This window comes from Patagioenas fasciata, chromosome 6 (genome assembly GCF_037038585.1).
Source record: "Patagioenas fasciata isolate bPatFas1 chromosome 6, bPatFas1.hap1, whole genome shotgun sequence".
Lineage (NCBI taxonomy): Eukaryota > Metazoa > Chordata > Aves > Columbiformes > Columbidae > Patagioenas > Patagioenas fasciata.
The window spans coordinates 11,278,611-11,305,973 of record NC_092525.1 but is presented as its reverse complement, the minus strand read 5'-3'; the positions used below and the strand labels follow the sequence as shown (position 1 = coordinate 11,305,973).

The 27,363-nt window shown below is 46.0% G+C and overlaps 2 protein-coding genes and 6 non-coding genes across 11 annotated transcripts; 5 read left to right on the top strand and 3 right to left on the bottom strand.

Annotated features, from left to right (window-relative positions):
* Positions 1 to 284: 284 nt before the first annotated feature.
* On the bottom strand, positions 285 to 18,799 carry LOC136103587 (kinesin-like protein KIF2C). Of its 4 annotated transcripts, none has more exons than XM_071809925.1 (22): positions 18,630 to 18,799; positions 18,338 to 18,432; positions 17,080 to 17,184; positions 16,801 to 16,849; positions 15,045 to 15,092; positions 14,056 to 14,175; positions 13,259 to 13,363; positions 12,785 to 12,870; positions 12,425 to 12,520; positions 11,203 to 11,257; positions 10,954 to 11,116; positions 10,588 to 10,678; positions 8,975 to 9,038; positions 7,735 to 7,826; positions 7,358 to 7,500; positions 5,669 to 5,873; positions 5,102 to 5,212; positions 4,541 to 4,608; positions 2,928 to 3,030; positions 2,734 to 2,850; positions 2,240 to 2,366; positions 285 to 929 (listed from the first exon to the last, which is right to left on the bottom strand). In XM_071809925.1, the coding sequence occupies exons 1-22, from the start codon at positions 18,691 to 18,693 to the stop codon at positions 853 to 855; spliced, it is 2,184 nt and encodes a 727-aa protein (XP_071666026.1). In that variant the 5' UTR covers positions 18,694 to 18,799; the 3' UTR covers positions 285 to 852. The 4 variants fall into 4 exon arrangements, with proteins under 4 accessions (XP_071666026.1, XP_071666027.1, XP_071666028.1 ...); XM_071809926.1 differs by having other exon boundaries at positions 14,056 to 14,139; XM_071809927.1 differs by lacking the exon at positions 15,045 to 15,092.
* Positions 18,800 to 19,698: 899 nt separating this feature from the next.
* LOC136104159 (U5 spliceosomal RNA) lies at positions 19,699 to 19,813 on the bottom strand. Its single transcript, XR_010651718.2, has one exon. It is a non-coding gene; the product is annotated as a U5 spliceosomal RNA (small nuclear RNA).
* An 804-nt stretch (positions 19,814 to 20,617) lies between these two features.
* Positions 20,618 to 20,732, bottom strand: LOC136104173 (U5 spliceosomal RNA). Its single transcript, XR_010651732.2, has one exon. It is a non-coding gene; the product is annotated as a U5 spliceosomal RNA (small nuclear RNA).
* Positions 20,733 to 21,993: 1,261 nt separating this feature from the next.
* RPS8 (ribosomal protein S8) lies at positions 21,994 to 27,036 on the top strand. The gene is made up of 6 exons (XM_065842614.2): positions 21,994 to 22,148; positions 22,971 to 23,077; positions 23,456 to 23,555; positions 24,871 to 25,046; positions 26,018 to 26,147; positions 26,873 to 27,036. Exons 1-6 carry the CDS (start codon positions 22,145 to 22,147, stop codon positions 26,980 to 26,982), a joined length of 627 nt encoding a protein of 208 aa, XP_065698686.1. The 5' UTR covers positions 21,994 to 22,144; the 3' UTR covers positions 26,983 to 27,036.
* LOC136104155 (small nucleolar RNA SNORD55/SNORD39) lies at positions 22,820 to 22,904 on the top strand. The gene has a single exon (XR_010651714.1). It is a non-coding gene; the product is annotated as a small nucleolar RNA SNORD55/SNORD39 (small nucleolar RNA).
* LOC136104158 (small nucleolar RNA SNORD46) lies at positions 23,261 to 23,364 on the top strand. Its single transcript, XR_010651717.2, has one exon. It is a non-coding gene; the product is annotated as a small nucleolar RNA SNORD46 (small nucleolar RNA).
* On the top strand, positions 25,307 to 25,379 carry LOC136104156 (small nucleolar RNA SNORD38). Its single transcript, XR_010651715.1, has one exon. It is a non-coding gene; the product is annotated as a small nucleolar RNA SNORD38 (small nucleolar RNA).
* On the top strand, positions 26,589 to 26,660 carry LOC136104157 (small nucleolar RNA SNORD38). Its single transcript, XR_010651716.1, has one exon. It is a non-coding gene; the product is annotated as a small nucleolar RNA SNORD38 (small nucleolar RNA).
* Positions 27,037 to 27,363: the final 327 nt, after the last annotated feature.

Genomic DNA, 27,363 nt, shown 5'->3' with positions numbered 1-27,363 from the left:
TTAGACCCAGGCTGTACACAACAGCCATGGCAACACCTTGCTGCATCTAAGCCAGTATCAGCTTTGCCCTTCTGCCCTCAAATAGAGATTTCAGTTGTCTCTGAACATGTGTATTGATATGGCATGTTAGCTATGAAAAATGTGTGGTACAAGGGAGTCTCCCAGGGCCCTTCTCGCTTACTTGATGTCATAAGAGCTGGGCCATTCACTACATGCTCACCTGCAGGACTGGCACCCTCAAGCCTAGCTTCCCCCTTGCTAGACAAGTTCTACGCAGTAGGATCTCAAAATTAGGAGAAAATTTATTGAATTATTTTAAACATTAAATGTCATCCAATACATCAGCCTCTCTATAACACCAGGCAGTCCAAAAATCAACAAGAAATATATTTTATAAGGTAAAAGATAATTAAATCCAGGAACATTTATTTATCAAGCAGACTTCTGAAAATACTGATTTTTTCCAAGTACATATAGCCCATTTTCTTTCTGGAAAAGCCAGACTTGGAATAGCATTGCAATACTTCAAGCACATCTGAAAACATTACACACTTGTACAGTTTTCTAGTGTATAAGTAGTTCTAGTAGAAGAGACCATTGCCACTAGCAAAGGTCCAGATGCTAGACATCTGGCAGACTCTCTGTACCCTGCTCCCCAAGCCTTGCCAGGGATGTTTCTAGCACTCTGAGTTCCCTGGTACCAGGCCATGAAGAGGCAGGCTGCTACGTTCACTGCCCACAGGCACACGTGACACACCGACATTCTACCACATTTGAAACAGGATTTACACAAACCACCAAACATGCAAGACGTACAGAAGTCTGCTTGTGAACCAGGTTTTGCTGTATTTACTAAGGCCTTTGCCGGCTCATCTGCTTGCTGGCTTGCTCCTCCAGTTGCATGGCAGCCACCAGGGCATCAAAAGTTTCTGTAAAGGAAGACAGGAGTGATAGGGACTGACCTGGAAGCAGAATTCCCCAGCCCAGCTGTTCTCTCAGCAGGGGCCACAGATGAAAGTGAACTGAGCAAGAACTGCTCAGCCAACATCAAATTCTGTCTGGTCCCACAAAGTTCTTCAGCTGTACCTGTTCACAGTTTCAAGCCTGCAGTTTGCAGTTCAAACCAGATGCCACTAGTCCAAGCACCCCACAGGGCCAGGTTTCCCTAGCCTATAAGGCAGAGAGAGTATCAAGACATTTACTCTTGTTGCCTTGTCACCACTTCCCCCATGGTGAATGGAGGGAAAAAGCTCTTGGGCTGCATTTGAGATAGGACAGTCAGGGGTATTTTTAAAAGTTTCACTGCTTCTTCAGGTTAACAGTTCACTTTGATGCCACAATTTTCAGCCTCACTTTGAAAAAAATTTTAATAATTTTAAAAAATTGAAAAACACACACACCTCTCACAGCCCTGTTTTTGAGGCAAAGACCATGCTAACTGTAACGGCTCAAGTGGCACTGAAGCAGTGCTGAAAGGTAACAGTTTGCCTGACTAGGACAGGTGAAGCTACACTGCTATCTGTGTACCAAACACACTGTTCCCATGTCTCAGCCAAGTTAATGTATCTGGCTTGCTGCATCTATACCACTGCTTCAATCAGCATGGCCCAACAAAGGCAGGCAGTGCTCAGGGAACAGGCAGCTGACATCCTCCTGCAAAGAGCTGGGAAGTCTCCACACTGGGTCAGAACTGAACAGCTGGAGGGAATTTGCATGTTTTGTAATGCCCTGTGCTAAGGCAAAGGCACACGAAATGCAGGTGCTGGCAGACAGCATCTCGGTCTATGCCTGGCAGATGCTTTTTATAAAGTGGATGGGTATGGATATCCATGAAAACAGGAGTGGAAACAGCAGACATACCCCTATGAATCCCTACAACATGGCATTGGGACGTATTTCTCAAATTGTTTTTTAGCCAAGGCAAAATGCAAACAATATAACAAAGTAGCCAAACAGATTTCAGCTCATCTGTTCTCAGTGGATACTACATTCTGCTCAAAGGAAGGCAGTTTTTTGTAGCAATGAAAAGCAAGTGAAAGTTACTAGCCAAAATTTTACTTTGGAAAGTGCAGACAATAGGACATTTCAGGTCTGTTCCCGTGATCACTTAGGAAAGTGATCTGAATTGTAAGCTATACAGAAGGACTGGGTGCTCAAACCCCCACAGATATGCTGGTATTACTGTCAGGTCTTAGAGAAAACATTAGTGACAGTGCTAGTCAGACAGGCACTAACCTACCTTTGACACTGAGGAAGCTTCTTGAACCCTCCTCTATAAAGTACTTAGTTCCGCTCACAAAGGTCTCAAGATCGTAGTCTGGTTGCTCCGTGATTCCCAAGAGGCAGTCAAGTTCAGTCACTGTTCTCTGTAGTTAGAAGAGTAACAGTAATGAGAAATTCCTTTCTGGAAAATAAATTTCTTTCTTCAAAGCTGTCACACCAATCAAGATAGCTGAGCTTCTCCAGACCAGTACCAGCCAGTGCTCATTAGCAGCAAGTAGAGGTTGCTGGCTCAAGGAGAAGGGGATCAGCTTGCCACAAGCACTTAAATGCCCCAGTTTAACCAGTTGGGCTGGAACCACAGGAAAAAGTTAGCAGGGAGGAAGTAGCAACACCACTGCAGAACATCTTGCATTCCAGCCCACAGCCTACCCAGTAGCACTTGGCTCAGACAAGCCAGCTGCTATCAACATGTAGAAGGCAGCTTGTGCTGGGCTTGCCTCTTCCACATACCTGTCTCATTTCTCCAAGCTGTTCCACAATCTTCTCCTCCAGTTCACTAATTTGAGTCATAGCCTCACGATAATTGAACAAGTGGGGAGAGATATCTTCCTCCTCATCCTTGGAGAGCTGCAAGAAACAGCCCAAGTAAGAACAGCAACTCATTCCCAGCTCTGCAATCTGTTCAGCCCACTGCACACACATACATTGTATGGAAGACCTGAGCCTTCTCCACTCATCCCTGTTTCCTCGATCTCCATCTGATTCTGTGTTTCACCACCTCCATTATGAGGGCTGAGCTCTTTCACTCTGCAACAAGAAGACTTGTTACTCAGACTCTTCTTCTAGCAATTTCTGGACCATAGCATCACAAAGTAGCTACTGCAAGAAACATTTGGTTGCACTTTAAAAAGTTGCACATAATCACCCCAGAGGGCTGTGGGTAGGAAAGCTGAGAGATATTTGTCTCCATGCCCAATCTAGGGCCTCTCCTGGAGAGATAAGTTCAAGTACACCATGCTAATTGCCAGCAATGCCTTTCACAGAAGATATCTTCCACATTTTATCTTGGTCTGTCATGACCAACTGAGAGAAATTAGTATAGAGAGAAAAGAAATAAGCTTGATTTTTTTTCCCCAGAGACCTATTGTGCCAAAACAGGTCTATAATAAGGATAAAAGTCATGGCTGATGACATGGCACTGGAGTTAAATGTCAGACACCAGCTGGGCATTTAATTCCTGTTACCAGTGTCAGCTTCATATTTACAGTGTTTCAGTGTAATACCCCCTTTCTTACAGCTTGAACTTGCATTGTGCACTGGCTAAGAACCCAGTGCGCTCAACTCAAAACTAGAATCTTACTGAAGCACACTAAGTCAGATGTTGTGCTTTGTCCTGTACTTTCAGGTGAGCAGGAGTGACCTTCCACCAGAACTGAAAAAAAATGCAGCTTCAATCTAGAACTAAATCTGGGAATCTGTCAAGATTCAGTGTTCCTGAATGCTTATAACAAGAATTATCATACGTCCTTTCAAAGAATGGAATGCTTTCCAGGAAGGAACCAAGCAGCCTTTTGTGAGCTAAAGAAGGAAAGCTACCAAGCCTGAAATGTGCAAGTGTCATCTTATTAACACAGGACAAAATTGTTAGTCTTCTTTTTACTTGTCACCTCACTGGACCAGTACAGAGACACAAAGCAGAGACTGGGAGGGACTCACTGCTCTCTGAGGAGCTCCAGGGATCAGCAAGACCCCAGGGAAACATGGGGCTCACTCCCTGCAAATTCACTTTGCCCTGCAGGTACCCAAGGTCAACCACAGGCCACTCAAATCACTCCCACCATCTGCTAGTGGCATTTGAGCTCTCCAGGTCCTTCAGATTTCACCCAAAGTCTCCCAGGTGCCACACACTTTTAGTTCATATCAGAGTCCATCAAGAACAAGTGTTTTGTGCCATTGCGGGGCTGTGTCAGGGATACACTCAGCACACCACTTACAGATATGACCCAAAGTACTACAAAAAGTAAAGGGCATGGAGATAATTCAGGACAGGGTTAACTGCCTACAAAAACAGGGCAGTCTGTAGTCTGGCATGGGAGACTCCCCTAAGGAGGAGACAGTCAAGCTTTAATACAATCTCTATGTCTGACAGAGGGAACACCTAGGTTAGTTTCATAAGAGCTTTAAAATAATTAGCTCCTAAAAAACAACCTCCAAATTGCCATTACAGACAATGACAAGAGAACTTTTGATCAGAATAAAGACAGCCAAAACACCTTCTGCAACATTAATAGAATGCCCAGGTCAGAAAGGCCATTACCTGTCAGCATATCTCAGTGTGTTTAAGGTGTAGTCGCATGAACTCATGCCTGGAGAAATCATTGCTATCTGCAAACAGAACAGAAGACCTCAGTGACTCCCACATCTGACTTTTGCTCATGTTAATGATCCTACAGATCTCACCAGGCAGCTAGGGCAAAGAGTCAGAATTGAGACATTCTGTCAAGTCCATTTTTCTCTATAGCTTCTGTTGGACAACCCAGTGGCCATATACCCAGCTTTCCACTGGCTTTATGTATACCCACTGTGCTGCACCCTCCTCAGGAAGTCAAGTGCTTTGAGTGCACAGCAGGCTCTACTGCAGGTTCACTGTATGAAAGTGACTTCTCCAGCCCTGCTTCTGCTGGGGTTGGGCAAAGATCACCAGGTTCTGACCTCTGTCACCAGGAGTGAGCAGAGGAGGAAAGCTGTATAACTATTTTGCAGAGAACTGAAGCTTTCTGACTTCAAAGTCCTCTGACTCTAGAGGAGGAACATGCAGCTATTTAGTCAAATTGCAGAGCACATAACCAGCATGTGCTTGTGCCATGTGTATACTCACCATACAGGTTCTTGAGTTCGTTCCTATGAATGAGTCTCTTAATACCTGGGTCAGCTTGCTCTCCCTGAAAGGGGTATGGGATTTGTTCTGCCCTAAAGCTCGAATACATTCCTGAGGAAAGACAAGTCCTGTGAATGTAATATCTGCATTTTTTCCTCAAACACCTCTGCAAGGTATCAACCACCAATTGCTGGTAACCCAAGAGGCTAGAGAATGGTAATCTCTATTGCTCTGCAAGAGCCTCATAGCCTTTTAAATATACTCCAGTTATTTGACTGTTACAGGGCAGCTGCTATATTCATCACATGTAAAAACAAAAACAAAAAAGACAACTCAAATGACACTTGAAATGGCTGTACCAGTGTCTGGCCTCACAAGACAGCACTGCTTTCCTGGAAACATTCCAAGTGGAAGCATACACAATTTGCAGGGTTGTTATCATACTAAACTAGGATCTGTTTGGCTGTTCTCTTTCCTTATACTGGAAAGAGACAGAAGAGATAACCCTGAAGTTGAACAGAATCCATGTGTTTATGAACACTATTTGCTCCTGGGGCTATAGCTCACCTTCAAAGCTAGCAAGCTCTTATTGATTTCTGCACCTTCCATTCGTGTCTGCCGATCAGCACTAGATGTGTCTGCACCCCTCTCATTTCCTGCCAGATCCACAAAGGAAAATTTGCCAAGCTGTTTTCCTCTTCGGCGTAGTAGGATTTGGAAGCAGGCATGTGACCGTGAAGAACAAGTATTTGCAAAACTCTGCCCAGATGTCCTACAGCAAAGATGCAAACAGGAGTTAGAACTGTTATCACAGAAGATGCACCAGGTACCAATGGTGCCAGACAAGACCTGCAGCCATTAAGTTGCTTAACCTCCCAGGTTTTATCCCACACATCAGTACCTCAAGTCTGCATGAATTATAGATTTACCTCTGATATACAAGCACAGAAGGACTGCTGTGAGAAAATGAACCTGGGACAACTGTGAGTTGTTGAGACTTAAGGCTATTTAAGCTGCCTGGCTCAACTCAGCCTACGCTGGAGCACCTTTCTGATGGCTAATGCCTTACACGTGTATTTGGAGCCAGAAGACACACCTTCAGCACTGCATCTCCCCACCTCATAGCAGGCCACATGTCATTCTCCTGATGAATCTGCCATTACACAGTAAGCTCAGCCAAGCTCCCACAAAACAGGAGTAGCTGTGCTATCACGTTACAATTGTAGTAAATCCTCTTCACCAGTCACGCTGTCTTGGCGCTTTATCTCTGCTGTGCAACTGCACCTGCCCCATCACTGCAAAACAGATTGGAGTCTTGTAAAAACCTCCCTGTGACCTTTACCATCATTGATTCCCTGAGAAGGCTGGCAGGTTCACTGTCCCACCTGTGTCCCTTCTGCTGGGTGAAAGAGATGGAGGTTGTCCTAAAGTGAGGCAGAAGTCTGAAATGTTAAACAGTTTTTGATTGAATTGTCAACCGAAAAGCATGCACAGCAGAGTGCTGAATGAGCTTTCAGGATGTGCATATACTGCATATGCAGTATAATACAGAAGCCAAGGAGTTCTCATTTGCCTGCTGATGTTTTCACAGCAGTTGCAACTTAACTGAGACAGGTAAGACTTGGTAATACAGATTTTGGCTCCTAATTAAAGACACCAGTACAATGGTGGAGTTGCCCTGACCACAGCCTTCCTGTTAGCATGATGAGCCAAGCCTACGGCTGTCCCTTGGCACCTGCTCTCAAGGGTTCTTCAGACAAGATCCCCAAAAGACACGCAGCATTTTTGTTGCCACTGGAATAGCTCATCTGGCCTGTAGTTAAGACAAGGAATTTTTGCAAACTGTAGGTTGATGCCAGCTGCTCTTCACTGATCTTACAAGCCCACAGGGAGCTACTTGTGCTCCTGTGAACTATTGGATCCTTTTAGAAAGCAGCTAGACTGTTCAGTTTAGCTGTGGCACCGGGGTAGCCATCTCTTCATGTGAATACTTGCCCTCTTCTCAAATTACATAAGGACATGTGAACCATGAATCCTGACCTCCTCTATGGAAGGCAGGCTAAACCCATCCCCACCAGCCCTTTATTCCATAACCACCTTTTTGTTTTCATGCAGAGGTTCTGCTCAGTGCCTGCCTATTACTGGGAACAAGCAGCTCCCATTTACATCTCAAAGCACCAGCTACAGACACTATATATTTTTTGTAGAGAGGTACAACAGGACATGGCTCTTTGTATTGGGTTTAAGGCACCAAACCTGCAGGCACTGCCCATCTCGATCATTCTGATGACATCCTCAGCACAGCTGACTTTTTTCTCTTGGAGACCAACCACCTGAACCTGCTGCTTGCCATCCTCCAGGACTTGAAGCTTTGCCTTCTTATTCAAGAGGTCAAACAGCTGTATTCAGGCAACAAGATTGAGGTAAATTTGAACAAAATCTGCTTGTATTTTGCACTGTCTTTCTATAAAGTTATAGACAGAAACAGCACCCTTAACATACCCTTCCAATTCAATTGCAAACACACCAAGAACAAAAGACTATCTAGAACTACAAAAAACAGTAGGTTTTACACAGGTACTTGTGAAACATTCAGCCAAAGGAGTCAGGTCAATATTTAAAGAGTGTCTTACCTTTCCATTGTATATTTCAAAGAAAGTCACATAGACTTCTAGGTTCTGATTCCTGTACTTGGGTTGGTTTAGAAGAAGGAAGACATCTTGTGCTGGTGAGGAAAGGCAGGAGTTCAGTTAACTAGTTTAAAACCTGTTCTAGTTGCTGCTTGATCTACTTTCAGGTATTGCTTAGCCATAAGGCAGCATCTAGCAGCTGGATGACAGTCAGCCTAAACAAATGCTAGTGGAACAATTAGTGCTGTGCTACTGTCTGGAAAAGAGTTTCAGCAGCATTCTCATCCAGAGACTGGAAACATGGGGATTCAGAAGTTTCTACCACTGATGTCACCTGCAGACAGCAATCCCTACTGATCTGAGGGAATATTGGGATCTGCTGTTGTTTTGCACAGGGCTGAAAAATTCATTTTCAAGCACTTCTTGCAGAAAGCCTGTAAAACACATATCCCTGAGCATCTGCATTGCTGCTCTTTGGAGGCCATATACCAGATCAGTTGACCCTTAGGCTGGATCCAGTGCAGCACCTCACAATTAGCCTTTAGACACTGAAATTGAGCTGGAAAGCAAAGACTTGGCTTCAGGGCCAGTCATCACTAATTTTCAGAGACTAGCAAATGGTTGCTTCTTGTTTCAACTGCTGTGCTACACAGGTTAGTTTCACAATATGCCTTTCTAAAGGGAAGGTAGAAGAGGCCAGGATTCACAGGGCTTTGTGGGCATTATATCAATGAGGGGCTTCTAAACACCTGTTTGCTGAAGTCATTTTATATGCACCCGGGTTTTTCGCATCTAATGCATACAGGAAGAAATAACATACATTCATATGCTTTCCATATACAAGCTTTATATTAGAAATAGGTATGGTTGTGTTGCATTTAAGTCAGGTATTTCCAAGCGCCATCCTTAGTTTGAGACAAAAGCAAATCAGAGGAGTCACAGGTAAATGGTTCAGCCCAACAAATGCCAAATTAGTAAACACATTATCTCTTTGCCTCAAAACCAAGTGAATTCTAGTGAATGAAGTGTGGATCTAGAAATTTACAGGCTGGGAATAAAAAATTTAGTGAAACTGATTCAAAAACATACCTCCTGCAAACACCAATATTTATTATTGAAAACACAAATACCTTATGTATCTTTCATTGGAAGCATTTTAAATAACCATACAAAACCAGATCTTATCTATTTAAGAAAAATAAGCATTACTTTGATTTTCCTATCTAAAGAAGAATCAACTTACATGCAAAAGCATATATGCCCTTTGAGGCATTCTGTGCTCTCCCAGAGAAGTCTCCCCCCATAGTCTGTGAAAAGAAAAGAGATAAGGTGTGGTACAAACAAGTCAGCCTACCTGATTTTAGTCCTAAGAACATACTAGGAAATTACTATATATATATATATTTATATGTGCTCCAGTGTCAGCAAGATGATTAGAACACAGTGCAATTGAGGATAAAATTAGTTTCTGCTTCCCTATCAGTTAAGAATCTGGACTTTGCAAAGCAACAGCTGAATGCCTGCAAGGCTCTGCAGTGCAGAGTCAAAGCAGTTGTTCCTCCAAGGGGAAATGCACAGTCTTGACAGAGCAACAAAATAGCCCCTGGTCAGAAGAAAGACTCATTTTTTAGGACACTGGTTGAGTAACATTTTCACTGCAACTTCCAAAAGCTCATGTGTGATATCAAAATGCATCAAACCTCTAGACAAGACAATACCTTTAACTCCTTTGACCAAGATGCCTTTAATCCCAGCAAAAATTTCAGTTGGTATTATTCTGGTGACTTGCTCTACTACTTTTATATGAAACAAGAGTCAATTATTTAAAACACAACTCAAGTCTATGACACATTCTCAGTGTACCAGAGTTTAATACGCAGCAATCCAGTCTCAGGGTAGAGCTACTGGCCTTGGACTCATTCTGCACCCTAGGACTGGGGAGGGAAAATAACTTAATTGCCTACGATTTTAGTGCCTCACAGTTGTGTTCCTGCCACAATGCTCAGATGAGCCGTTTTGTCTGCCCATTCCAGTGCAGCAGACACAGCCTATGTCCAAACTTCTAGGAGGAAGTTTGGAACTTCGCAGATTACTGGAGAGATCTACAGCTCACGATATTGCACTAACAATAGGAGATCCTAGCCTAAACCTTGCCTCTGACACTGAAGTTACAGCAACTGCCTGATTACTCAAACTGGCTGCCTAGCCTAGTCCAGTCTTTCTTTCCCTAGAGTTTCCAGAAGAAGAAAGTTAAGAAAAAAAACAGTTGTTGAAAATCAAGAGCAGATCACCTTTGAGGCAGAAAACAGTCTTCACATCTCTTGAAACTGTAACTGTAGACTGTAAGGATTGGTTAGAAAGTAAACACTAATTTGCCCACTTCACAAACAATACCAGATCACTTAAATGTTTATGTGCATCAGGAGGCTTATTCTTATATAATCTAAAGCAATTGGAATGCATCCAAGCTCAAAACACAGCACAGACGATAGCCTTTGCCTCAGATGTAGGCTAACAGCCCCACTTTGCAGACTGGAGTTTGGCAGCAACAGCTATCTGGGGCAAGGAATAGCCCTGACTAACACTATCATGTCAGGGCATCCCAAGTCTTCTAAAAGGCAGCTGTGGGGTGGGGGGTCTTCATACAATTTTCTTCACAGCCCCCCAAATAGGTAAAACTACAGAAAAATAGGTAAACACTATAGAAAAACAGGATTAACAACAAATAAAGTATCAGCTTTAAGACAAGTAAAACCAAGATCCAAACTCCTTATACAATCCTACGCATTATCAAGATCAAGGAGCTTTAAATACTGTAGATAAAGCCAGAAAATGTGAAGCCTTGGAGAAACTTACATGTGTCTTGCCACTGCCTGTCTGGCCATATGCAAAGCATGTCGCCTTACCACCCTCAAAGATGGTCTCTACCAGAGGTCTAGCAGTGAACCTGGATATTCAGAAAGTAAAAGACAGTTAAGGCAAGGATTTTATACCCTGCTCCATCAGTTTCTTAAAAAAAAAGGTGGGGGCACAAATAAAAATCAAATCCTTTAGAAATCAGCAGGGCTATACCAGAAATAAGCTTTAGACTTTTCAGTTCTTTGGTTTCCTTCAAAAAGGACCTTAATATTTATTTCAGGTAGCAGTTTCTTTAAGCCAGGATGCCATCTAGCTATAGCTCCTTTATCTTGAAAGTCACTCCCCATGAGAAGCAAGCGTTACCTGTACACCATCTCATTAGAAGAGAATTCATCAAATGAAAAGTCAAATCTAAATGCTTGGGTGTCAAGGTATTTTGTGAGGTCCACTTTCTGCTTTGGCTCGTGCATCAGCAGTACGCACTTGCTCGGAATAGTAATCACATCACATTCCTTTCTCAGAAGTTCTGTAGACAGAAAAGACCCTCAGTTTTAACAGGAGTAAGCAATGTCAAACTGCTCCAAGACAGACATGTTTTGTCGGTACACTCACCTTGTTTATTGAGAGGGCGCTTCCTCACACAGACACAAATCCTGTGTTCTTCTGTCTAAAAGAAAAGTAACAAGTAATAACTGTTTCTCAATTACACCCACACCTACTTAGTGTTAACAAACACCCAACGCTCCCTCACATCTTTTCTATATGCTGATCAGAGTTGCCTCTGATACTGATCAGACCCAACTCACACAGGGATGTAAATCTTAATGTCTATTCAGTGCAAAATAAATGCTACAAACAATCAACCTTTACAAAGTATGCTCCAATATATCAGGTGGAAATGCTGCTGTGCTGTAGGATAAGTGTCCCAAATATTTTGTGTCAGAATTAGTGATAAGTTCAGTCCTTGGCCAAGTTTCCAGCAAAATCTGCGATATCAGTTTTGCAGCTATAATCAGATCCAGGTAAATTATTATTTTAATTTATCCAATAGGTATTTTTTGACCTAGAGTTCTTTACTTCTGCAGCGAGTTTAGCTGTTTGTGCAGCACAGCTACACGTCAGTTGAGTTTGGGAAAGCACATATTGCATTGGTTGAAGCAGAAAGCAGATGACAACCTCTTCTGTCATGCAGCAATACAGACACAAACAGCTGGTCCTCACCCCCATAGGATGCAGGCACACAAACCACCTTGTCTTCTAACCTAGTTCCTAGTTTGAACTTAAATACTGTCATTTTTCACTGACCATAACAAGTTTTTTACTTGTTCTCAGGTATTAATCAACGCTTCCTCCATAATTGCTGAAGTTCTCAACCAAGCCTCTTTATTCTAATTTTTGACATCTACATTTGGTTATCCACTTTTTGACATAGTTTATAATTATTTAATGTGTAACTTACATAAAATAACACTTTCTGTCACAGAACAATATTCTGCTTTAACTTATACCTATACCTACAACAGGCTAAACAGCTATGTAATAGGCTTCCATTCAGAAGCTCTGAAAAATAGACGTTGCCACACAAATCATTGCATGATAATTGTCAAAGCACAAGCTCTTTACTAGTGACACATGCAAAGTAATGCAAGGCATCTCAGCCCTAAATAGGGGAAGTAAATGACCTCACAAATAACCAGGTGCCTCAAGACCACAATGTGCTCAGAGGATTTCCAAGGTGCAGTGATGCACTAAATCACTCATACGCTAAAATCTTCAGTACAACATAAAGAGATCTGTCTACAGGCTGCAGCTCGTAGCCTCGGTATTTACTTACTGGGTCAGTTATAGACATTGGCTGGTAGTTTAAAGTTTCTCTGAATTCCTTGATCATCCGTGCATACTCCCAGTTAGGACAGCTGCTGTCAAATTCCTGCATGGAAAAACCATGGACACGAAGGTAATTAACATATTACAGCAAAAAACTCCAGAGCACACTAAACAATCAGTTGTACACAATTACAAATAAATATTTCACTTGAAAGCTACAAGATTCAGAACTTTCTAAAACTAGACTCAAGCCATCCTTACGTACAGCTTTGTAAGAACAAGCCTGTCCAAGATGTTTTAGTTTCAACTATTGTGATTCACTATCCTATAGTATTTCCCCTTACTAGTGTACTGCAGAGTACTCCACCTGTGCACGTTTTGTCTTGTTTTCACTGGTTCGGGCTCTCTTTTTAATTTTCTCCTTCGCTTTCACAGTGTTACTTCTTCTTCGAACTAGATAAAATAAAAACATTTCCTTTGATTAAATGTTCATATTGGGTTTTAAGCAAATACAAATATTTCAGCTTTTCCAGAATAACATATACAGGAAAACCTTCAGAAGGATGGTCATTAATTTTGCAGTGCTTCTTTCCCAAACCAGACCTACCTAGCACAGAAACTGCCTCACAAGCCTCACTACCACTCTAAAGTAAAGGCAGCATTTCTGAAGAGATACTGCTATAACAGAATTATGCATTTGTAATAAAAAATACTCAAGATATTCAGTCTCACTGCCAAAGCCACCGTTTCGAAGCTTTTGTCTCAGAGCACACGCAGCAGCAATCACGGAGTGATGCGGTGCTGACTGGTGAGTCAGTTCTTACCCACTGCTCCCAGGTACCTGGGCTCACTGTAGCAGCAGGCAGGTGATCCTCTGTATTTCCATTTACATTTGGCAGTGAGGCTTCTGGAGCACAGCTCAGCCTGTTAGTCCTGGTTCGGCCAGCTGCAGGAAGATGCCAGACCAAAACCAATAATTAGATCCCAAAGATCAAGATTAATTATGTAATTTGTAAAGCCCCACAGACCACATTCCTCAACTCTGATTCTGGCTCAGGAGACAGAACTAGCTAAAAACTGTGGTAAGCATGCAAACTTTTTCAAATTCTTCACCAATCACTACATTTTATTCAAAGCTACAAATCACGGCCACACCAACTAGACAAGAATTAAGTATCAAGCATCTGGTTTCAATGTCTTTGCAGAATTTAATACACCTGGCATGCCCTCAACTATTCATAGGGTAAGTCTGGTAAAGAAAAATAACTACAAATTCAAGTAGGCTCAAGTTCTTGTTTTACTCAACCAGCGTAGCTAAAAGTGCTACTAGTTACAGAGCACATTGTCAGCAGTATTAAGCAATTCTCTTCCTACTCTAGCCCTGTGAATACTGCTTTGTGCCTTTAAGCAAATACCACATCCACCCACAGAACCACAGCTCTCTGGTTAACAAAGCACATCATTGTTCCACAACTTCAGGTAGGAGCCCTCAATATCTACCTAGTGGCAGACCTCTAGGTCTCTCTTATTTTATATATGGATAGAGGTTGCTCCTCCCCTGGGATTTGCAGTTTAGCTAATAAAATGCAAAACATCTTGCTTCATAGCAAGAATTCACTGGGCTCTTTCTCAGCTCACCAGGAACTGATGAATTGTTTCTGGTTTGTGTAGAAGTGCCGGGATCCACCCTCATCTCATTTTCCTGGAGGCTGCACTGTGGTTCTGCAAAAACAGACATCCTGGTATGGCCACGCACAGCTTTGGAAACACAAAGTCAAGGTCAGCATCATGCCTCAAACACTCAATATTTGCAAGTTAATCAAGTGCTTACAAAATACAGAACAGTGGGGAGCAAGTGTGGTTAAAAGAACCATTTCCAGATCGCTGATGCATTAGCAAAGTGCAGGACAAAGCAACGCAGGTGAGTGAAAAGTGGTCATGAACTAAACCACTACAAAAACAGCAAACAGTTCATTCTAGATTTGCAGTTCCAGTGAATTCCAGATACCACTAAGGATTCACTAATACAGCATCCAGAACATTAATACATAGGAAGGAAGAAGTTACAAGTCAGGGAACTGGGAGATCCTCTGAAGCTTCACACGTGCAGCACTGTGTGAATTACTGTTTGATGGTGACAGCAGAACTGCAGTTGGGCAACTGGTCATGGGCAGTGTCATGCCCACCATCACAGCACCTGTGCACAGTGTGTGTGGCACACAGTGGGAGCTTAATAGCACTAAATTCAGCTAAGAGATTCTATATAATCACAACAGTAAATCCTTGGAAAGGGGCCTTTTGTAGGCAGTCTCCATTGTCACATGCCAAGTTATTTCTTTCATTCATTGAAACCAAGTCCTTCACAAAGCTGCCTGAGGAAGGGACTGAAACATACACCTTACTAGATTCATAAAGAACGCAAATCTGATATGAAAAAACATAGAAATCTGATTTGAAAGCTAGAACTACCTTTACCTCTAGCATTCACAATAATTTATCCAAAATCAATTGCTATGATTTCAGAAGACACCAGATCTGTTTCAGACCAAGGACAAATTTCAACTCCAGATCAAATTCCTTAGAACCACACCCATGACATTCAGCAATCATATCTGTTAGCTCTTTACCTGGAGTCTTCTGCTCAGGTGCAGAGATATTAGTTTTCACTGCTGCAACTTTAGGAATAAAAAGAATCAGTTTAATTATACTTAGAGATGGCATTTTATTCCATTTACTTTTGTCACACATATCCAAACCTGATCTCATCACAAACTCAGCAGCACTTGTTCTATAAATGATAGTGCTCCTGGACATGGACACCAACTGGAGAATTTGCTGCATCTACATGGTTTTGATTCAAGTGATTCTTGTACATTAGAATATTCAGCATCCTCTAAAATTCTTACTGAGTCAGAGGATAGAGGCAATATCTGTTTCTTAATTCATTCTGAAAGAGCTGCTTCTGCTTCTCTCACTTCCCTAAATGAGGCGGAGACAGACACCTCCTGATCTTCTTTAATTTGTTTAGTCTAAAAACAAGAACCTGAAGCCAATGTTACCCTCCTAATCAGTGCAGTGCAGAGCTTGCAACAGGACAGATACTGACACTCACGGGGTTTAGCTAGCTAAACCAGATAATATTTGAGGAATACTGAAAACACTGCTTCTCTCCTGTACTCGGAGCAGGTCTTCAGGGACAAGATTGTGCCAGTAGGAAAGGCAACAGATATTTCAGATTTGCTATTCGATTCTATACTTCAGGAAAGCCAAAACCTCTGTGAGGACATTTTTCCATCAATCAGTGACTGGATTAAAATACCTTTATTTTTCCCACTGGCTCTCCAGGTCCATTAACTGGCTTGTCTAGAGACAGTCATAACTTCATGCATCTTTTTACCTGCCACTTCACAAAATTTATGGAGCGTTCTCTGGATTTGAGGAAGACTGGGATGGTCTCGTACAGAACAACTTTTGACATATTAAGCTTCTTTGACTGCTCCTGGCTCTGATGCAAAGGGATTTGTACTGTTGTCTTCTGGTACCAGCTTCCCTGTCTTGCATCACATACAGCAAGAGAGGTCAGACAAGCCCAGCTGTTTTATTTACAGCCCAATCGTATGGAAAAGCACAAGTTCTGGCTAACTACGTGCTTTAAGAGAATCATTTAATTAGCAACCTCAGCATCATGCAAGTTATGGTGCCACTTGCAATTCCAGAATCCGAAAGAATCAACTAAAACTAAAAGAAGGCAGAAAACATGGGAGTCTTCTAACTCGTGGTACCTCAAGAAAAACAATTCGTTAGCAATCCCACACTGGCATCTCTATCTTATCTTCTGGCTTTGTTCAAAACATCATACTGACATAGAGTCACTGAGCACCACACCAGCTGGGACCCTGGCTGCCTGCTCTGAAATATCTCCAAGGACATATTGCCTAGGGGGGACTGTTTGAGGAGGAGACATGCATTTGTCACCACTATTTCTTTCTTGCCCTTTCCACTCTCATTTTGACACTTCTAGTCTTAATAACTGCCACTTGTCTCTTGTTATTTGTTGCAGTTGCAAAACTCCATGCGAACTTTAAAATTCACCGCAACATTAAGTGCCTAGTGACATTTAAAGCAGTATGAAGGAACAGCTACAGCAAAGCTGTAGAAAAGGGCAATACATGACAAACCTCAGCCTGAACGAAAAGGATAGCAATGTGTTAGCAAAGTTTCTGCACTCAGGAGTCAAAACTGTTGGTATGAATCAACATGGTCTTTATTGGCATTGCTTGAATAAGCAGTCTTATGATGCTTATTCAACTATAACATTATGGCTGCAACAGAAGACCACGACTGTTTCACAGGGATATAGCAGAGAAAAGAACATTTCCTCACCTCCTCGTGGAACACGAAATTTTGAAAGGGTTGTTCTACGCGTCTGTTTCTGAAAAACAGTGAATGCTGTAAGTGATCAGGAATAAGCTGCAAACAGTTAGCACAGCACCTCAAGACAACACTTATACAACAAGAATTTCTGACCAAAGTCTAACTATGAGACTGAAAAGACAAATTAGAGACCCCAAGCTTTAGGACTGGATGTATCATTTATAACAAGATCTATGCTGTTGACACTTTAGTACCTTAGGAAAGACTAAATCACTTTAAAGCACTTACCTGAACAGTTATATTCTCCTGCAAAGGAAGGTTCTCTTTCACATCTGCAGCAGGTATTTCTTCTAATAACTCAGGATTCATTGTTATCACATCATCAATGTCAACCTACAAGAGCAAAAGGATTTTACAGAGTGCAATATTGCTGCTACCACTCAACAGCTTTTTTTTTTTAACCTTGACTTTCAGTACAAGCAAACAAACCTCACTCACTGCCTGCCAAATGTGAAGTTAAAATCTCCTGGAAGGGCAAGACAGTAGTTTCTATTCCATTTCAGTAGTCTCATATGTCCAAATATGCACCAAGAAATGTGCTAGTTAAGCCATTTACCCTCATCTGCCAAACACCACACAGCTCTGCAAGTGCCATAGAGCACTTCTGAAGAGATGGGCAAAGCACATTCGGCATCAACTGCTTTAATCTCTGACTGCTAATCTTAGTAAATCTCAGCTGCTCCGTGACTTCTGTGCTAGGAGAGCATTAAGCAGTTACCTTGTGATAGAGTTTACTGAAATAAACTTCAATGAGCTGCTTAGGCTTTGGGAAATGAAGGGTTCAGTGTTTAATCCACAAGTCAATTCACCTGTATTTTCACTTGCTACTGCAAGTTATTATATTTCACCTAGGGCCAGCTCCTGCCTGATCCTCCAATGAAGTCATTATTGTAATCCTGCCAGAGATTTAAGATCAGGTTTCAAAGTACCAGTCAACGGTAACTTTAACTAAATTCTAGAGTGTAGGTTTCCAGAGAAACAGATAAGCCAGTGCGTTTGCTCAGCTACCAAAGGAGATTTTGTTAAGTATCAGGATTTCAGACACATCAACCTGAAGTGCCTCAGGCTCCATTTGCTTGCCCCTTTCCCCAAAATCTCACACCATATGTATTTTATACTAGTGTAGAGAGTCCAGAAATCAAACTCAGCCCTCTTAACATGGCACCTTGTAAGTGGCACGTTGACTCTCAGGGCAGCCTGAAGGCCACGGTTAAAGACACAAAAAAAAACGACAGACACCCCCCATAGCCGGGAAAACTGGGTCTTTGGGGCATTCGAATTCAGCAGCCAACAGTGTAAGCGAGATGCCCAACATGCCCTCGTTCACCCGGAGAGGTTACGAGCCCGGTTTTGGTGCCGCTGCAGCCCCGGCGTGCTCGGCCCTCACACCGCCCCCCGGCACTGCGTCTGACACAGCGTTAAAACCGAACACGCGTCGAGAGGCGGCGGAAGGGGAGCGGGACACGGGGAAGGGGCCGGCACTCACATCCTTGCCCTTGACGTTGCTGCCATCGCACCACTCCACGGACACGGAGCACCGGTCCACGTTCACCGCCTTCACCATCGCCTCCTGGATCAAACCTGGAACAGGTTGGCATTGAACCCCGGCTCGGCCACCGGGTGTTGCCCCGCGGGGCCGGGGCCCCCACAATACCGCCCTGCCGCTACGGGAGGCGCCAGCCGGGACCCCCGCAGGCGTTCCGTTCCGCTCCGCTCCGCTCCGCTCCGCTCCGCTCCGCTCCCCTCCCCTCCCCTCCCCTCCCCTCCCCACTCCTCACCATTACTTCGCTGGATCTTAATGACGCTGCCGGGACAGACGAGACGGCAGACGCGGGAATCCATGGCCCGAGGAGCGCAGGCGGCTCCGCAGCGGCGGCCACGCAACCCGGCCCGGCAGCGAACTATGGTTGGCCCGGCCAACCGCCACCAATTTAAACCCCGCGCGCCGGCGTGCCGCGGGGCCTACCGGGAAACACCGGCGGGGGGACTACAACTCCCAGCGTGCTCTGCGCCTACAGCTCCCGGCGTGCCCTACAGCTCCCAGGAGGTGGGGAAGGCGCGCCGCGACCCGGGGCATGCCGGGAGTTGTAGTTCGGTGCCAAGTGATGGTGGCTGGGGCAGGGCGGGACTGGCGGCGGCCCCGGCCCGCGGCGGGCTGTGGGAGACCCCGGCCGCGATGAGGTGCGGGAATGCCGGAATATCCAGCGCTGCCGTGCGGCTGAGTCACGGGGGAAGCTGGCATAGGTGCACAGCGGCAACAAAATGCGCTGATGTGTGGGGAAACAAGATGTGCAGCTCCAGCCACCGGGATGATAAAGGAGGATCAATACTAACGTGACCATCTGGACGGTCAAAGAAATAATGCTAACATGATTAGAGCACAGCAAAATATAAAAGGCCTTGGATAGATTGTGCTGAAGTACGTTTCTCGCAACTGTGAAAAGTTATAGCCCAGATTCATGAGAATGCTATCTGGGGCTGGATGACCGCCCCAAGTGCATGGGATGTGCGAATGTCCTTGAGCCTGGTCTGCGAATGGGCGGGAATGTAACTAAAACAAACGTAAGCGTGGTGTGTTTTTAATAACAATTATTGGAAAAACATCTTATATAACATCTTAGTCTAGGCCTGCATCTCTATATACTATAAATTGTCAATTGCTAATGAAGAAGGCAGCAGGCTGGTTATCACAGCCTCTATACTTTCTGCTCCTTTCTGAACAAGATCTCTGCCTGTGCTCGCATCTCTGTTTGTGTCCTAGTGTGCGTTGCTCTCAATCGCTGCACTGGTGTGTTTCCACATCCCTTATCCAGGTTTTATGATCTATTTTTCAACCAATGAAGGGATAGCTCCACCGAAATGGAGCCTCAAAAAATTCATCGACACTCGTACTTGTTCCTCTCCACGGAAATCTTTAGTAAAAGGCGAAAGATTTATACGATCTGAAGAGAAACCAGAGTATGGCGGTGCTGGGACGCCCGCCACACCGCCCGCCTGTCCCACGCCCCACCAGTCACGGCGACAGACCCCGGCCCCACCGCTCCCCTCAGCACCGGTCCCTTCGGCACCGCCGCCCCCGGCCCGACCCCACCGTGAGGCAAAAGCCGCGCAAATCGCAACAGCTCGGACCGGCGGCGGAGAGCGGAGCCGTGACGGTGCCCGTGCTGCCGCGGTGCACCCTGGGTATGCAAAACAGCCGCACGCTAATGAGGCGGCGGCACCGGAGAGCGGAGCGCGCCAGCGTTGCCGCCGGTCCCGGGGCCGGTCCCGCAGCGGATCGCCTCTCCCCCCAGCCCGAGCACTGCTTGCGGCTCCCTGTCGGGGTTTAACCCCAACCTGCAACCGAGCACCACACGGCTGCTCCCTCATCGCCCACCCCCAGGGGACGGGCGGAGAATCGGAACAGTAAAAGTGAGAAACTCGTAGGTCGAGATACAAAATGTTTAATAACTGCAACCAAACAGTAACAATCTGCTACAAAATTGTAACAAAAAGAGCTATAAAAGCGAAAAGAAAATAGAACCTAAGGCAACGTGACACAAATGGAAACAATTGCTCAGCACCGAGCGATGCCAAGCCACCCCCCACTAGCGGCCGCGCCCCCGGGTTTTATTGCTGGGTATGACGTCATATGGCATGTGACACCCCCGGGGGCAGCTGTCCCCTTTTCCGCTGTTACCGCTACAGCGTTGTCACACTGTTATTTCCCATACCTGCGAACGTCCATTTGATTTTCTTAGATCTGTTTTTAAACCAATGAAGGGATAGCTCTACCGAAGTAGAGCCTCAAAGAATTGATCGACACTCGTACCTGTTCCTCTCCACGGAAATCTTTAGTAAAAGGCGAAAGATTTATACGATCTGAAGAGAAACCAGAGTATAACGACGTCTCTCCCCGCGGACACACCGCCCTCCCATTGTCCCCACGCAGCACACGGCGACCCCCGTCCTCCCCGCCCGTTCGATCCTCCGCCGCCCCGGCCCCGCTCCCCGCTAGCGCACACGGGTACGACCCCTCACGGGAGCCAAGCTGCCTCGCCGGAGTGGCGGAAACCTCTACGGGGGCTGCGCCGCCGGGCCGCGGTGCACCCTGGGTATGCAAATCAGCCAAAACACAAGGAAGTCGCATGCTGATACGGCTCCGCCCCCGAACACGGGCCACCGTGCGGGGACCGTCCGGCCCCGCGGCGGGATGCGGGCCCTGGGCCCTGCGCGGAGGCGCTGGTGAGGAGACCCCCGCGGCAGGAATCACAGAATATTGGGGATCGGAAGGGACCTGGAAAGCTCATCGAGTGCAATCCCCCCATGGAGCAGGAACACCCAGCTGAGGTTCCACAGGAAGGTGTCCAGGCGGGTTTGAATGTCTGCAGAGAAGGAGACTCCACAACCTCCCTGGGCAGCCTGGGCCAGGCTCTGGCACCCTCACTGAGAAGAAGTTTCTTCTTAAATTTAAGTGGAACTTCTTGTGTTCCAGTTTGAGCCCATTACCCCTTGTCCTACCATTGGCTGTCACCGAGAAGAGCCTGGCTCCATCCTCCTGACACTGCCCCTTTATATATCTGTAAACATTAATGAGGTCACCCCTCAGCCTCTTCCAAGCTAAAGAGCCCCAGCTCCCTCAGCCTTTCCTCACACGGGAGATGCTCCACTCCCTTCAGCATCTTTGTTGCCCTGCGCTGGACTCTCTCCAGCAGTTCCCTGTCCTTCTGGAACTGAGGGGCCACAACTGGACACAATATTCCAGCTGTGGTCTCCCCAGGGCAGAGCAGAGGGGCAGGAGAACCTCTCTGACCTACTGACCACCCCCTTCTAACCCACCTCAGGTACCATTGGCCTTCCTGGCCACAAGGGCCCAGTGCTGGCTCATGGTCACCCTGCTGTCCCCAGGACCCCCAGGTCCCTTTCCCCTACGCTGCTCTCCAACAGCTCGTTCCCCAACTTATACTGGAACCTGGGGTGGTTCCTGCCCAGACACAAGACTCTACACTTGCCCTTGTTATATTTCATTAGGACAGATCTGGGCCAGGTAACCCCCCGACAATGCTCCTCTCCCTCCGCGGGCTGGAGTCGAGGGCCACCGGTGCCCCGGCAGAGCAGCCGCAGCGCTGACGCACGCTAAGACTCTGCCCCGGCCGCCGCCATAGCCTCCGGCGTCCCCTCGTCGCCGCCGCGTCGCCAGGCAACGGCTCACGCCCCGCGCTGGTGGTGTGGTGACGTCACTTCCTCGCGAGAGCTCGTCGCGCCAAACCGCCCCGTGAGCCTTGGCCACGCCTCTTTGTGCCAGTGCAGGACCATGGGTGAGTGGGGCTGCTGCCGGGCCTGGCCACTATCCGCCGCCATCCGCTCGCCGCGCCGCCGCTGTCTGCTCCTGCCCCTTACCGGGTGGCAGCGGGGGGTGCCGCCAACCTACACCGCCCGCCATTGGGGGCAGCGGCGACGGCGCCGAGCTGCTGGCGGGGGGAGGGTGTCCAGGCCCAACATGGCGGCCGGGTTGGGGGGTGGGGGGGGAGAACGACCTCTCTTTCCTGCAGGCCCCGAGCGCTGAGCTCGCTCTCGGCATCTTCCGCAGGGACTCCTGCGGATGGGGTGGGACGCCTTCGTAGGGCACCCAGCAGGGGTGGGGGGCGGTCTTGTGAAAGATTTAGCTGGTTATCAGGGGCATGTAGGGGAGGTGGGATGTGCTGGGGAGGTGGTCCCTGTAGGGGACCCAGCAGGCTGGGTAGAAGCAGTGTTTAGTTGGGGTGTCTCATAATGTCTCAGTGTGCAGGTGGGGTGGGGGTCTCTTCTCTAGAGAACCTACCAGACCCAGCTGATCATGTAGGGTGACTCGCAGCTTAGGATGGGACGCTTCCTATTGGTTCCCCAGCACATGAGGTAAGTTGGGATGCTGCTCCCAAAGAGACAGCCATCAGACAGGGTGGAGGTGGCCTGTCTGCCTCGTACAGTTCTGGAATGAAGGAGGTGGATCTGAGTATCAATGATGAAGCTTCTCTGACTGCTGCATAAGGCTGAGTGCACTGTGCGGATACCAACCTTGGAGAGCTGAGGACTCAGAACCGTTATCTGTTATGGTCAGGTGGGCTCTGTGCCATCTTCTGACCACCCTGATCTCCATTCAGGTATCTCCAGGGACAACTGGCATAAGCGTCGCAAGACTGGGGGCAAGAGGAAGCCCTACCATAAGAAGAGGAAGTATGAGCTGGGGCGGCCTCCTGCCAACACTAAGGTGGGTGATTTGGGGAGGGTGGTCAGTGGTTGTGTTTTCAGACTTGGGTTGCTGGTCTTGTGCTGTCAGAGACTTAAATATATGCTGTGTTTTGTGAGTGGTTAAATATCTGTCACTACTTTAAAAGGTGGCATTTTCACCTATGCCTATTGGAAGGAGTGATAATTTTTTGCAATAAGAGGCAATTGGAGTGATGAAACTTTCACCTTAGGTGGATGCAACAGACTGTTTTGGTCACTTACTGCATCTGCCAGTGCTGGGGTTTGTCATAGTTACACTGACCATGTTGCCTTTGAGCTTAGGACTTGGCTGGGCTCCTGCATGCGCTGTGCAGAATTCCAGCACCAACAGCACCCTGGTGTTTGTGTCTGACCGCAGATTGGCCCACGCCGAATTCATACAGTGAGAGTTCGTGGTGGAAACAAGAAGTACCGTGCTCTTCGCTTGGATGTTGGCAACTTCTCCTGGGGTTCGGAATGTAAGTGGAAAAGGAAAAGTGTTTTATAGCTGTGCTGATCTCCAGTGCTGCTACAGCGTAGAGGAGTGGTGATGCAAGCTTAGATGTGTAGGCTGGGTTTGAATTTGCTTTGCTGGGTCTGAAGGAGCACGCATTGTGATGATAACTTTGACCTTATGTGGCCTTAGGAGACTTGAATGTCTGCTAAATTCACAGTGATTGGAGTGTCATAGTTACACTGAGTGACATGCTCACATTACCTTTGCCTGGGGTGGGGGAACAAAGCCGTAAATGTGGGTTATTCTTCATAAAAGCAACCTTTTTTTGTTTATTGGTGAACACTTAACTAAAAGTTAAATGATCCTGTACAACAGAGGAAGGTCTTTCTGAGAAGGGACGGCCCTAGGGCAGCATGACACTAACAAGCACAGTTTACTTCCTGCTCCTGCTTTGCTAAGCAAAAAGCACAGAAGCAAGAGAAGAATCTGTTTTAAACCCTTGAGCAAGGTGGGGGTCTTTTGAATTAGAAGTTGAAAACCATATAACTTGAGCCTAGGCCTGGTCAGTGTTACTCAGTATGATGTTAAAACTAGCAGTTAGTAAGGTGGTTCAGTGACCAGTGTGGTATGTGGGAGAAAGGATTTGTCTCCTCAGTCACCGCAGAGCATTGTATGTACTGTGGTAAGTGCTGTCATTCATCAGCAGTGTTACAGAAGTGAAAGGACTGTGCAGACCTTGCAGAACAAGGATGAGGTATGTGAGCAAAGAGAAGAAACCTGTCTTATGCCTGGCCTTTGCATATGTGGAGGGCCGGCACCTGCTAAACAGTCAAATCTAGTGAGTGCTTCAGGTGAGTCTCGAAGGCTGAAAACACCGGATTCTCCTCTTGATTTAGTCATAAACTCTCATCCAATAAAAAAGATTTCTAGTATGTGTTGCAGAGATGTCCTGCTCGACACAGCTTAACTCTGGGAAGCATGTAACAGGATTGAGCCTGGCATGCAGTATTAGTTGGCATCTGCCAAGGCGCCTTCAGTAAAAATTTATGCTTTAACATTACTCAGTCTGATCTGAGATTAGTTCCGGTGAGGCCACAGATTCCAGTCTTTGAGATAAATCATTTTCCAGGTGAAGGCTTCTGTCCTAGCAGCAGAAAGTTGGACTGATGAAAAACAGATGCATCTTTTAGTTACATTTAAGTCAGTGCATGGAAGTTGGAGGATATTTGGTTGTGCAATAAGTATGAGGTGGTTTTGGTGTATGTGTGAGATGCTGTGGACTGTATATTCAGTTGTCTGGTCCCTGTAGGTTTGAACTCATGCTCTTCCTTTGAAAGGCTGCACTCGCAAGACCAGAATCATCGATGTTGTCTACAATGCTTCTAACAATGAACTGGTGAGGACAAAGACCCTGGTGAAGAATTGCATCGTTCTCGTTGACAGCACCCCGTACCGGCAGTGGTATGAAGCCCACTATGCCTTGCCCCTTGGACGCAAGAAGGGTGCCAAACTGGTATGTCTGGTGTTGTCATTGTCATTTTGATTCCTTGCAGAGAGTGGCGTCTGCTAGAGGCACTTAACCGTTGGGAGTGCGCAGTGCCTGCCAGAATAGCACTGGGTAACCGTCAGTGATCACGGTGGTTGTCTGGGCTGCATTCCTGTCAGTTCCTGGGACAAGTTTGGCTCTGTTAATGGAGAGTTCAGCATCATGGAGCTCTCTCTGAGGCATTGCACCCATTTGTGCACAAGGACCTGCAGGTCAATCTTTTTGGTCTTCTAATGATGATACCTTTGTCCAGTTCTGCTACTGAAGGGAGAGCGATGACATTTTATGATGCTGAGGAAGACTTTGCAGATCAGGTCCTTGTGCTGGGGAATGATTGCTGAGAAGCTTGTGAATTGCTAAATAAATTTCAGCTTGCTTTTAAGTGGTTTTAAACTATCAAGACCCATTGCCTTTAATTTTGCTCAAAATGCAAACCCCAGACTGCTAGAAGGTATTTAAATCCCTCTGTGTAGCACTCAGCTTAACATTGTCTCATTGCATTAAAAACAAAGCAGTTTTAGCTGAGCACTATGCAGGTCTGAAGCACAGGGAGAGCTTCTAACCTGTCTACCAGGACTTGCACCACACCCAAGTGCTTCATGATGTCTGGAGAGAGAAAGAATATTCACTTTTTGGAGGAGAGTTAATTCATCAAGGAAACCTTTGCAGTTTCATTTGTCTTAAGAACGCCCTTCCCTAGGGCACCCTGCTTTGTTGTCAGCAGTGACTCTAATTAGCAGTGTTGCATTTCTTGGCCTCGAAAGTAAAACGCAGCACCTGACTCTGTGCGGCTAAAGTGTTTGTACCTTTGGAAGGTTTTACTTGGGAAACACAGCACAGTGCTGAGAATACAAGTGTCTCATGATTAGTGGAGACCACCTGCTGTAGCAGAAGGTGGCCATGTGCTTGAGCTTGTCTTTGCTTGTGGTCTTTTTTAGACTCCTGAAGAGGAGGAAATCTTGAACAAGAAGCGTTCAAAGAAGATCCAGAAAAAATATGATGAGCGGAAGAAGCATGCCAAGATAGCGAGTATTCTTGAGGAGCAGTTCCAGCAAGGAAAGTTACTTGGTGAGTCCTTGGCAGCATTAATGTGGGTGGAGATAAGGAGTCAGGGCACAAATGAGGTGCCAGAGCAGATCTTATACTTGCTCTTGGGATCATTTAAAGTTCTGCTTGCTGAGATAAATCCAACTGCAGGATGAAAGCGGTGGGGTGTTCTGCATACCTGCAGGCGTATCTTCTGGGTCTTAAAGTAGCTTCTTGTTGTATCTTCTCTGGAGATACCCAACTTCTGACAGGAAGGGGAAACCTGTTTCTGGAGCTTGAATTGCTACGTGTCCCAACCAGGCTGCTGGACTTGGTCACTCCTGGTTGGCCTTTGAGAGAAATTATGGGGCTTGAGACTTGCAAAATGAACAAAGGCCCGTGGGCCACACTGTGTGTCAGAAAAATGTCCTGTAAACATGTAGCAGCTTTGACCAGTTCTGAAATAGTTCCGTTTTCTGAAGTCTTCTGATGATGAGACCTTTGTCCAGTTCTGCTACTGAATCTGAGCGATGACAGTTTGGAGATCTGAAGAGGACTTCATCAGGGACTCAGTCCAGCAGAGCAGTTCCAAGAGCACAGTACCTGTGGGGGAGGTACTGAAACCAGCAGTAAACTGATGTGTCTGTTCCTGATAACTTGCTTATCCAGGCTTTTGCAGGGAGGCTGCATGGAGTGTTTCTTTCACTTTGTGTATATACTGGGTTAGCGAGTTATTAAACTTTTAACTGGATGACTTCTCCTTGCAGCCTGCATTGCCTCCAGACCTGGACAGTGTGGCCGAGCTGATGGCTATGTGTTGGAAGGCAAGGAATTGGAGTTCTACTTGAGGAAGATCAAGGCCAGAAAAGGCAAATGAATAAAAACTACTCTGCTGAGAGAACTAATAAAACCAAGATTCTACTACAGTAAAGGGGTTGTGTGCTTGTTTGTGTCTGTGTGTGTGTGTGAGGGGGATGCTCACGTAGCTCCTCCTGCTTGTGAAGTGTGAGAGGAAGGATCTCTCCTAGAATCCCTGAGCATTTTTGTGTCTTCAGGCAAGCTCTGACCCTGTGTGCCCTTGACTAAAACATCTGCCTGGGTTCTAGGACAGTAACTCAATGCACGAAGTGGGTCTGGAAAAGAGATGTCAGACTTGGCTCAAGCGGAAAATTTCAAGTACTGGAAACCTGCTTGCTGGGGGAAGGTGGAAATGTCTGTGTCCCCTGGAATTCTGACTTTCTGGGAGCGTCTGGGGTCT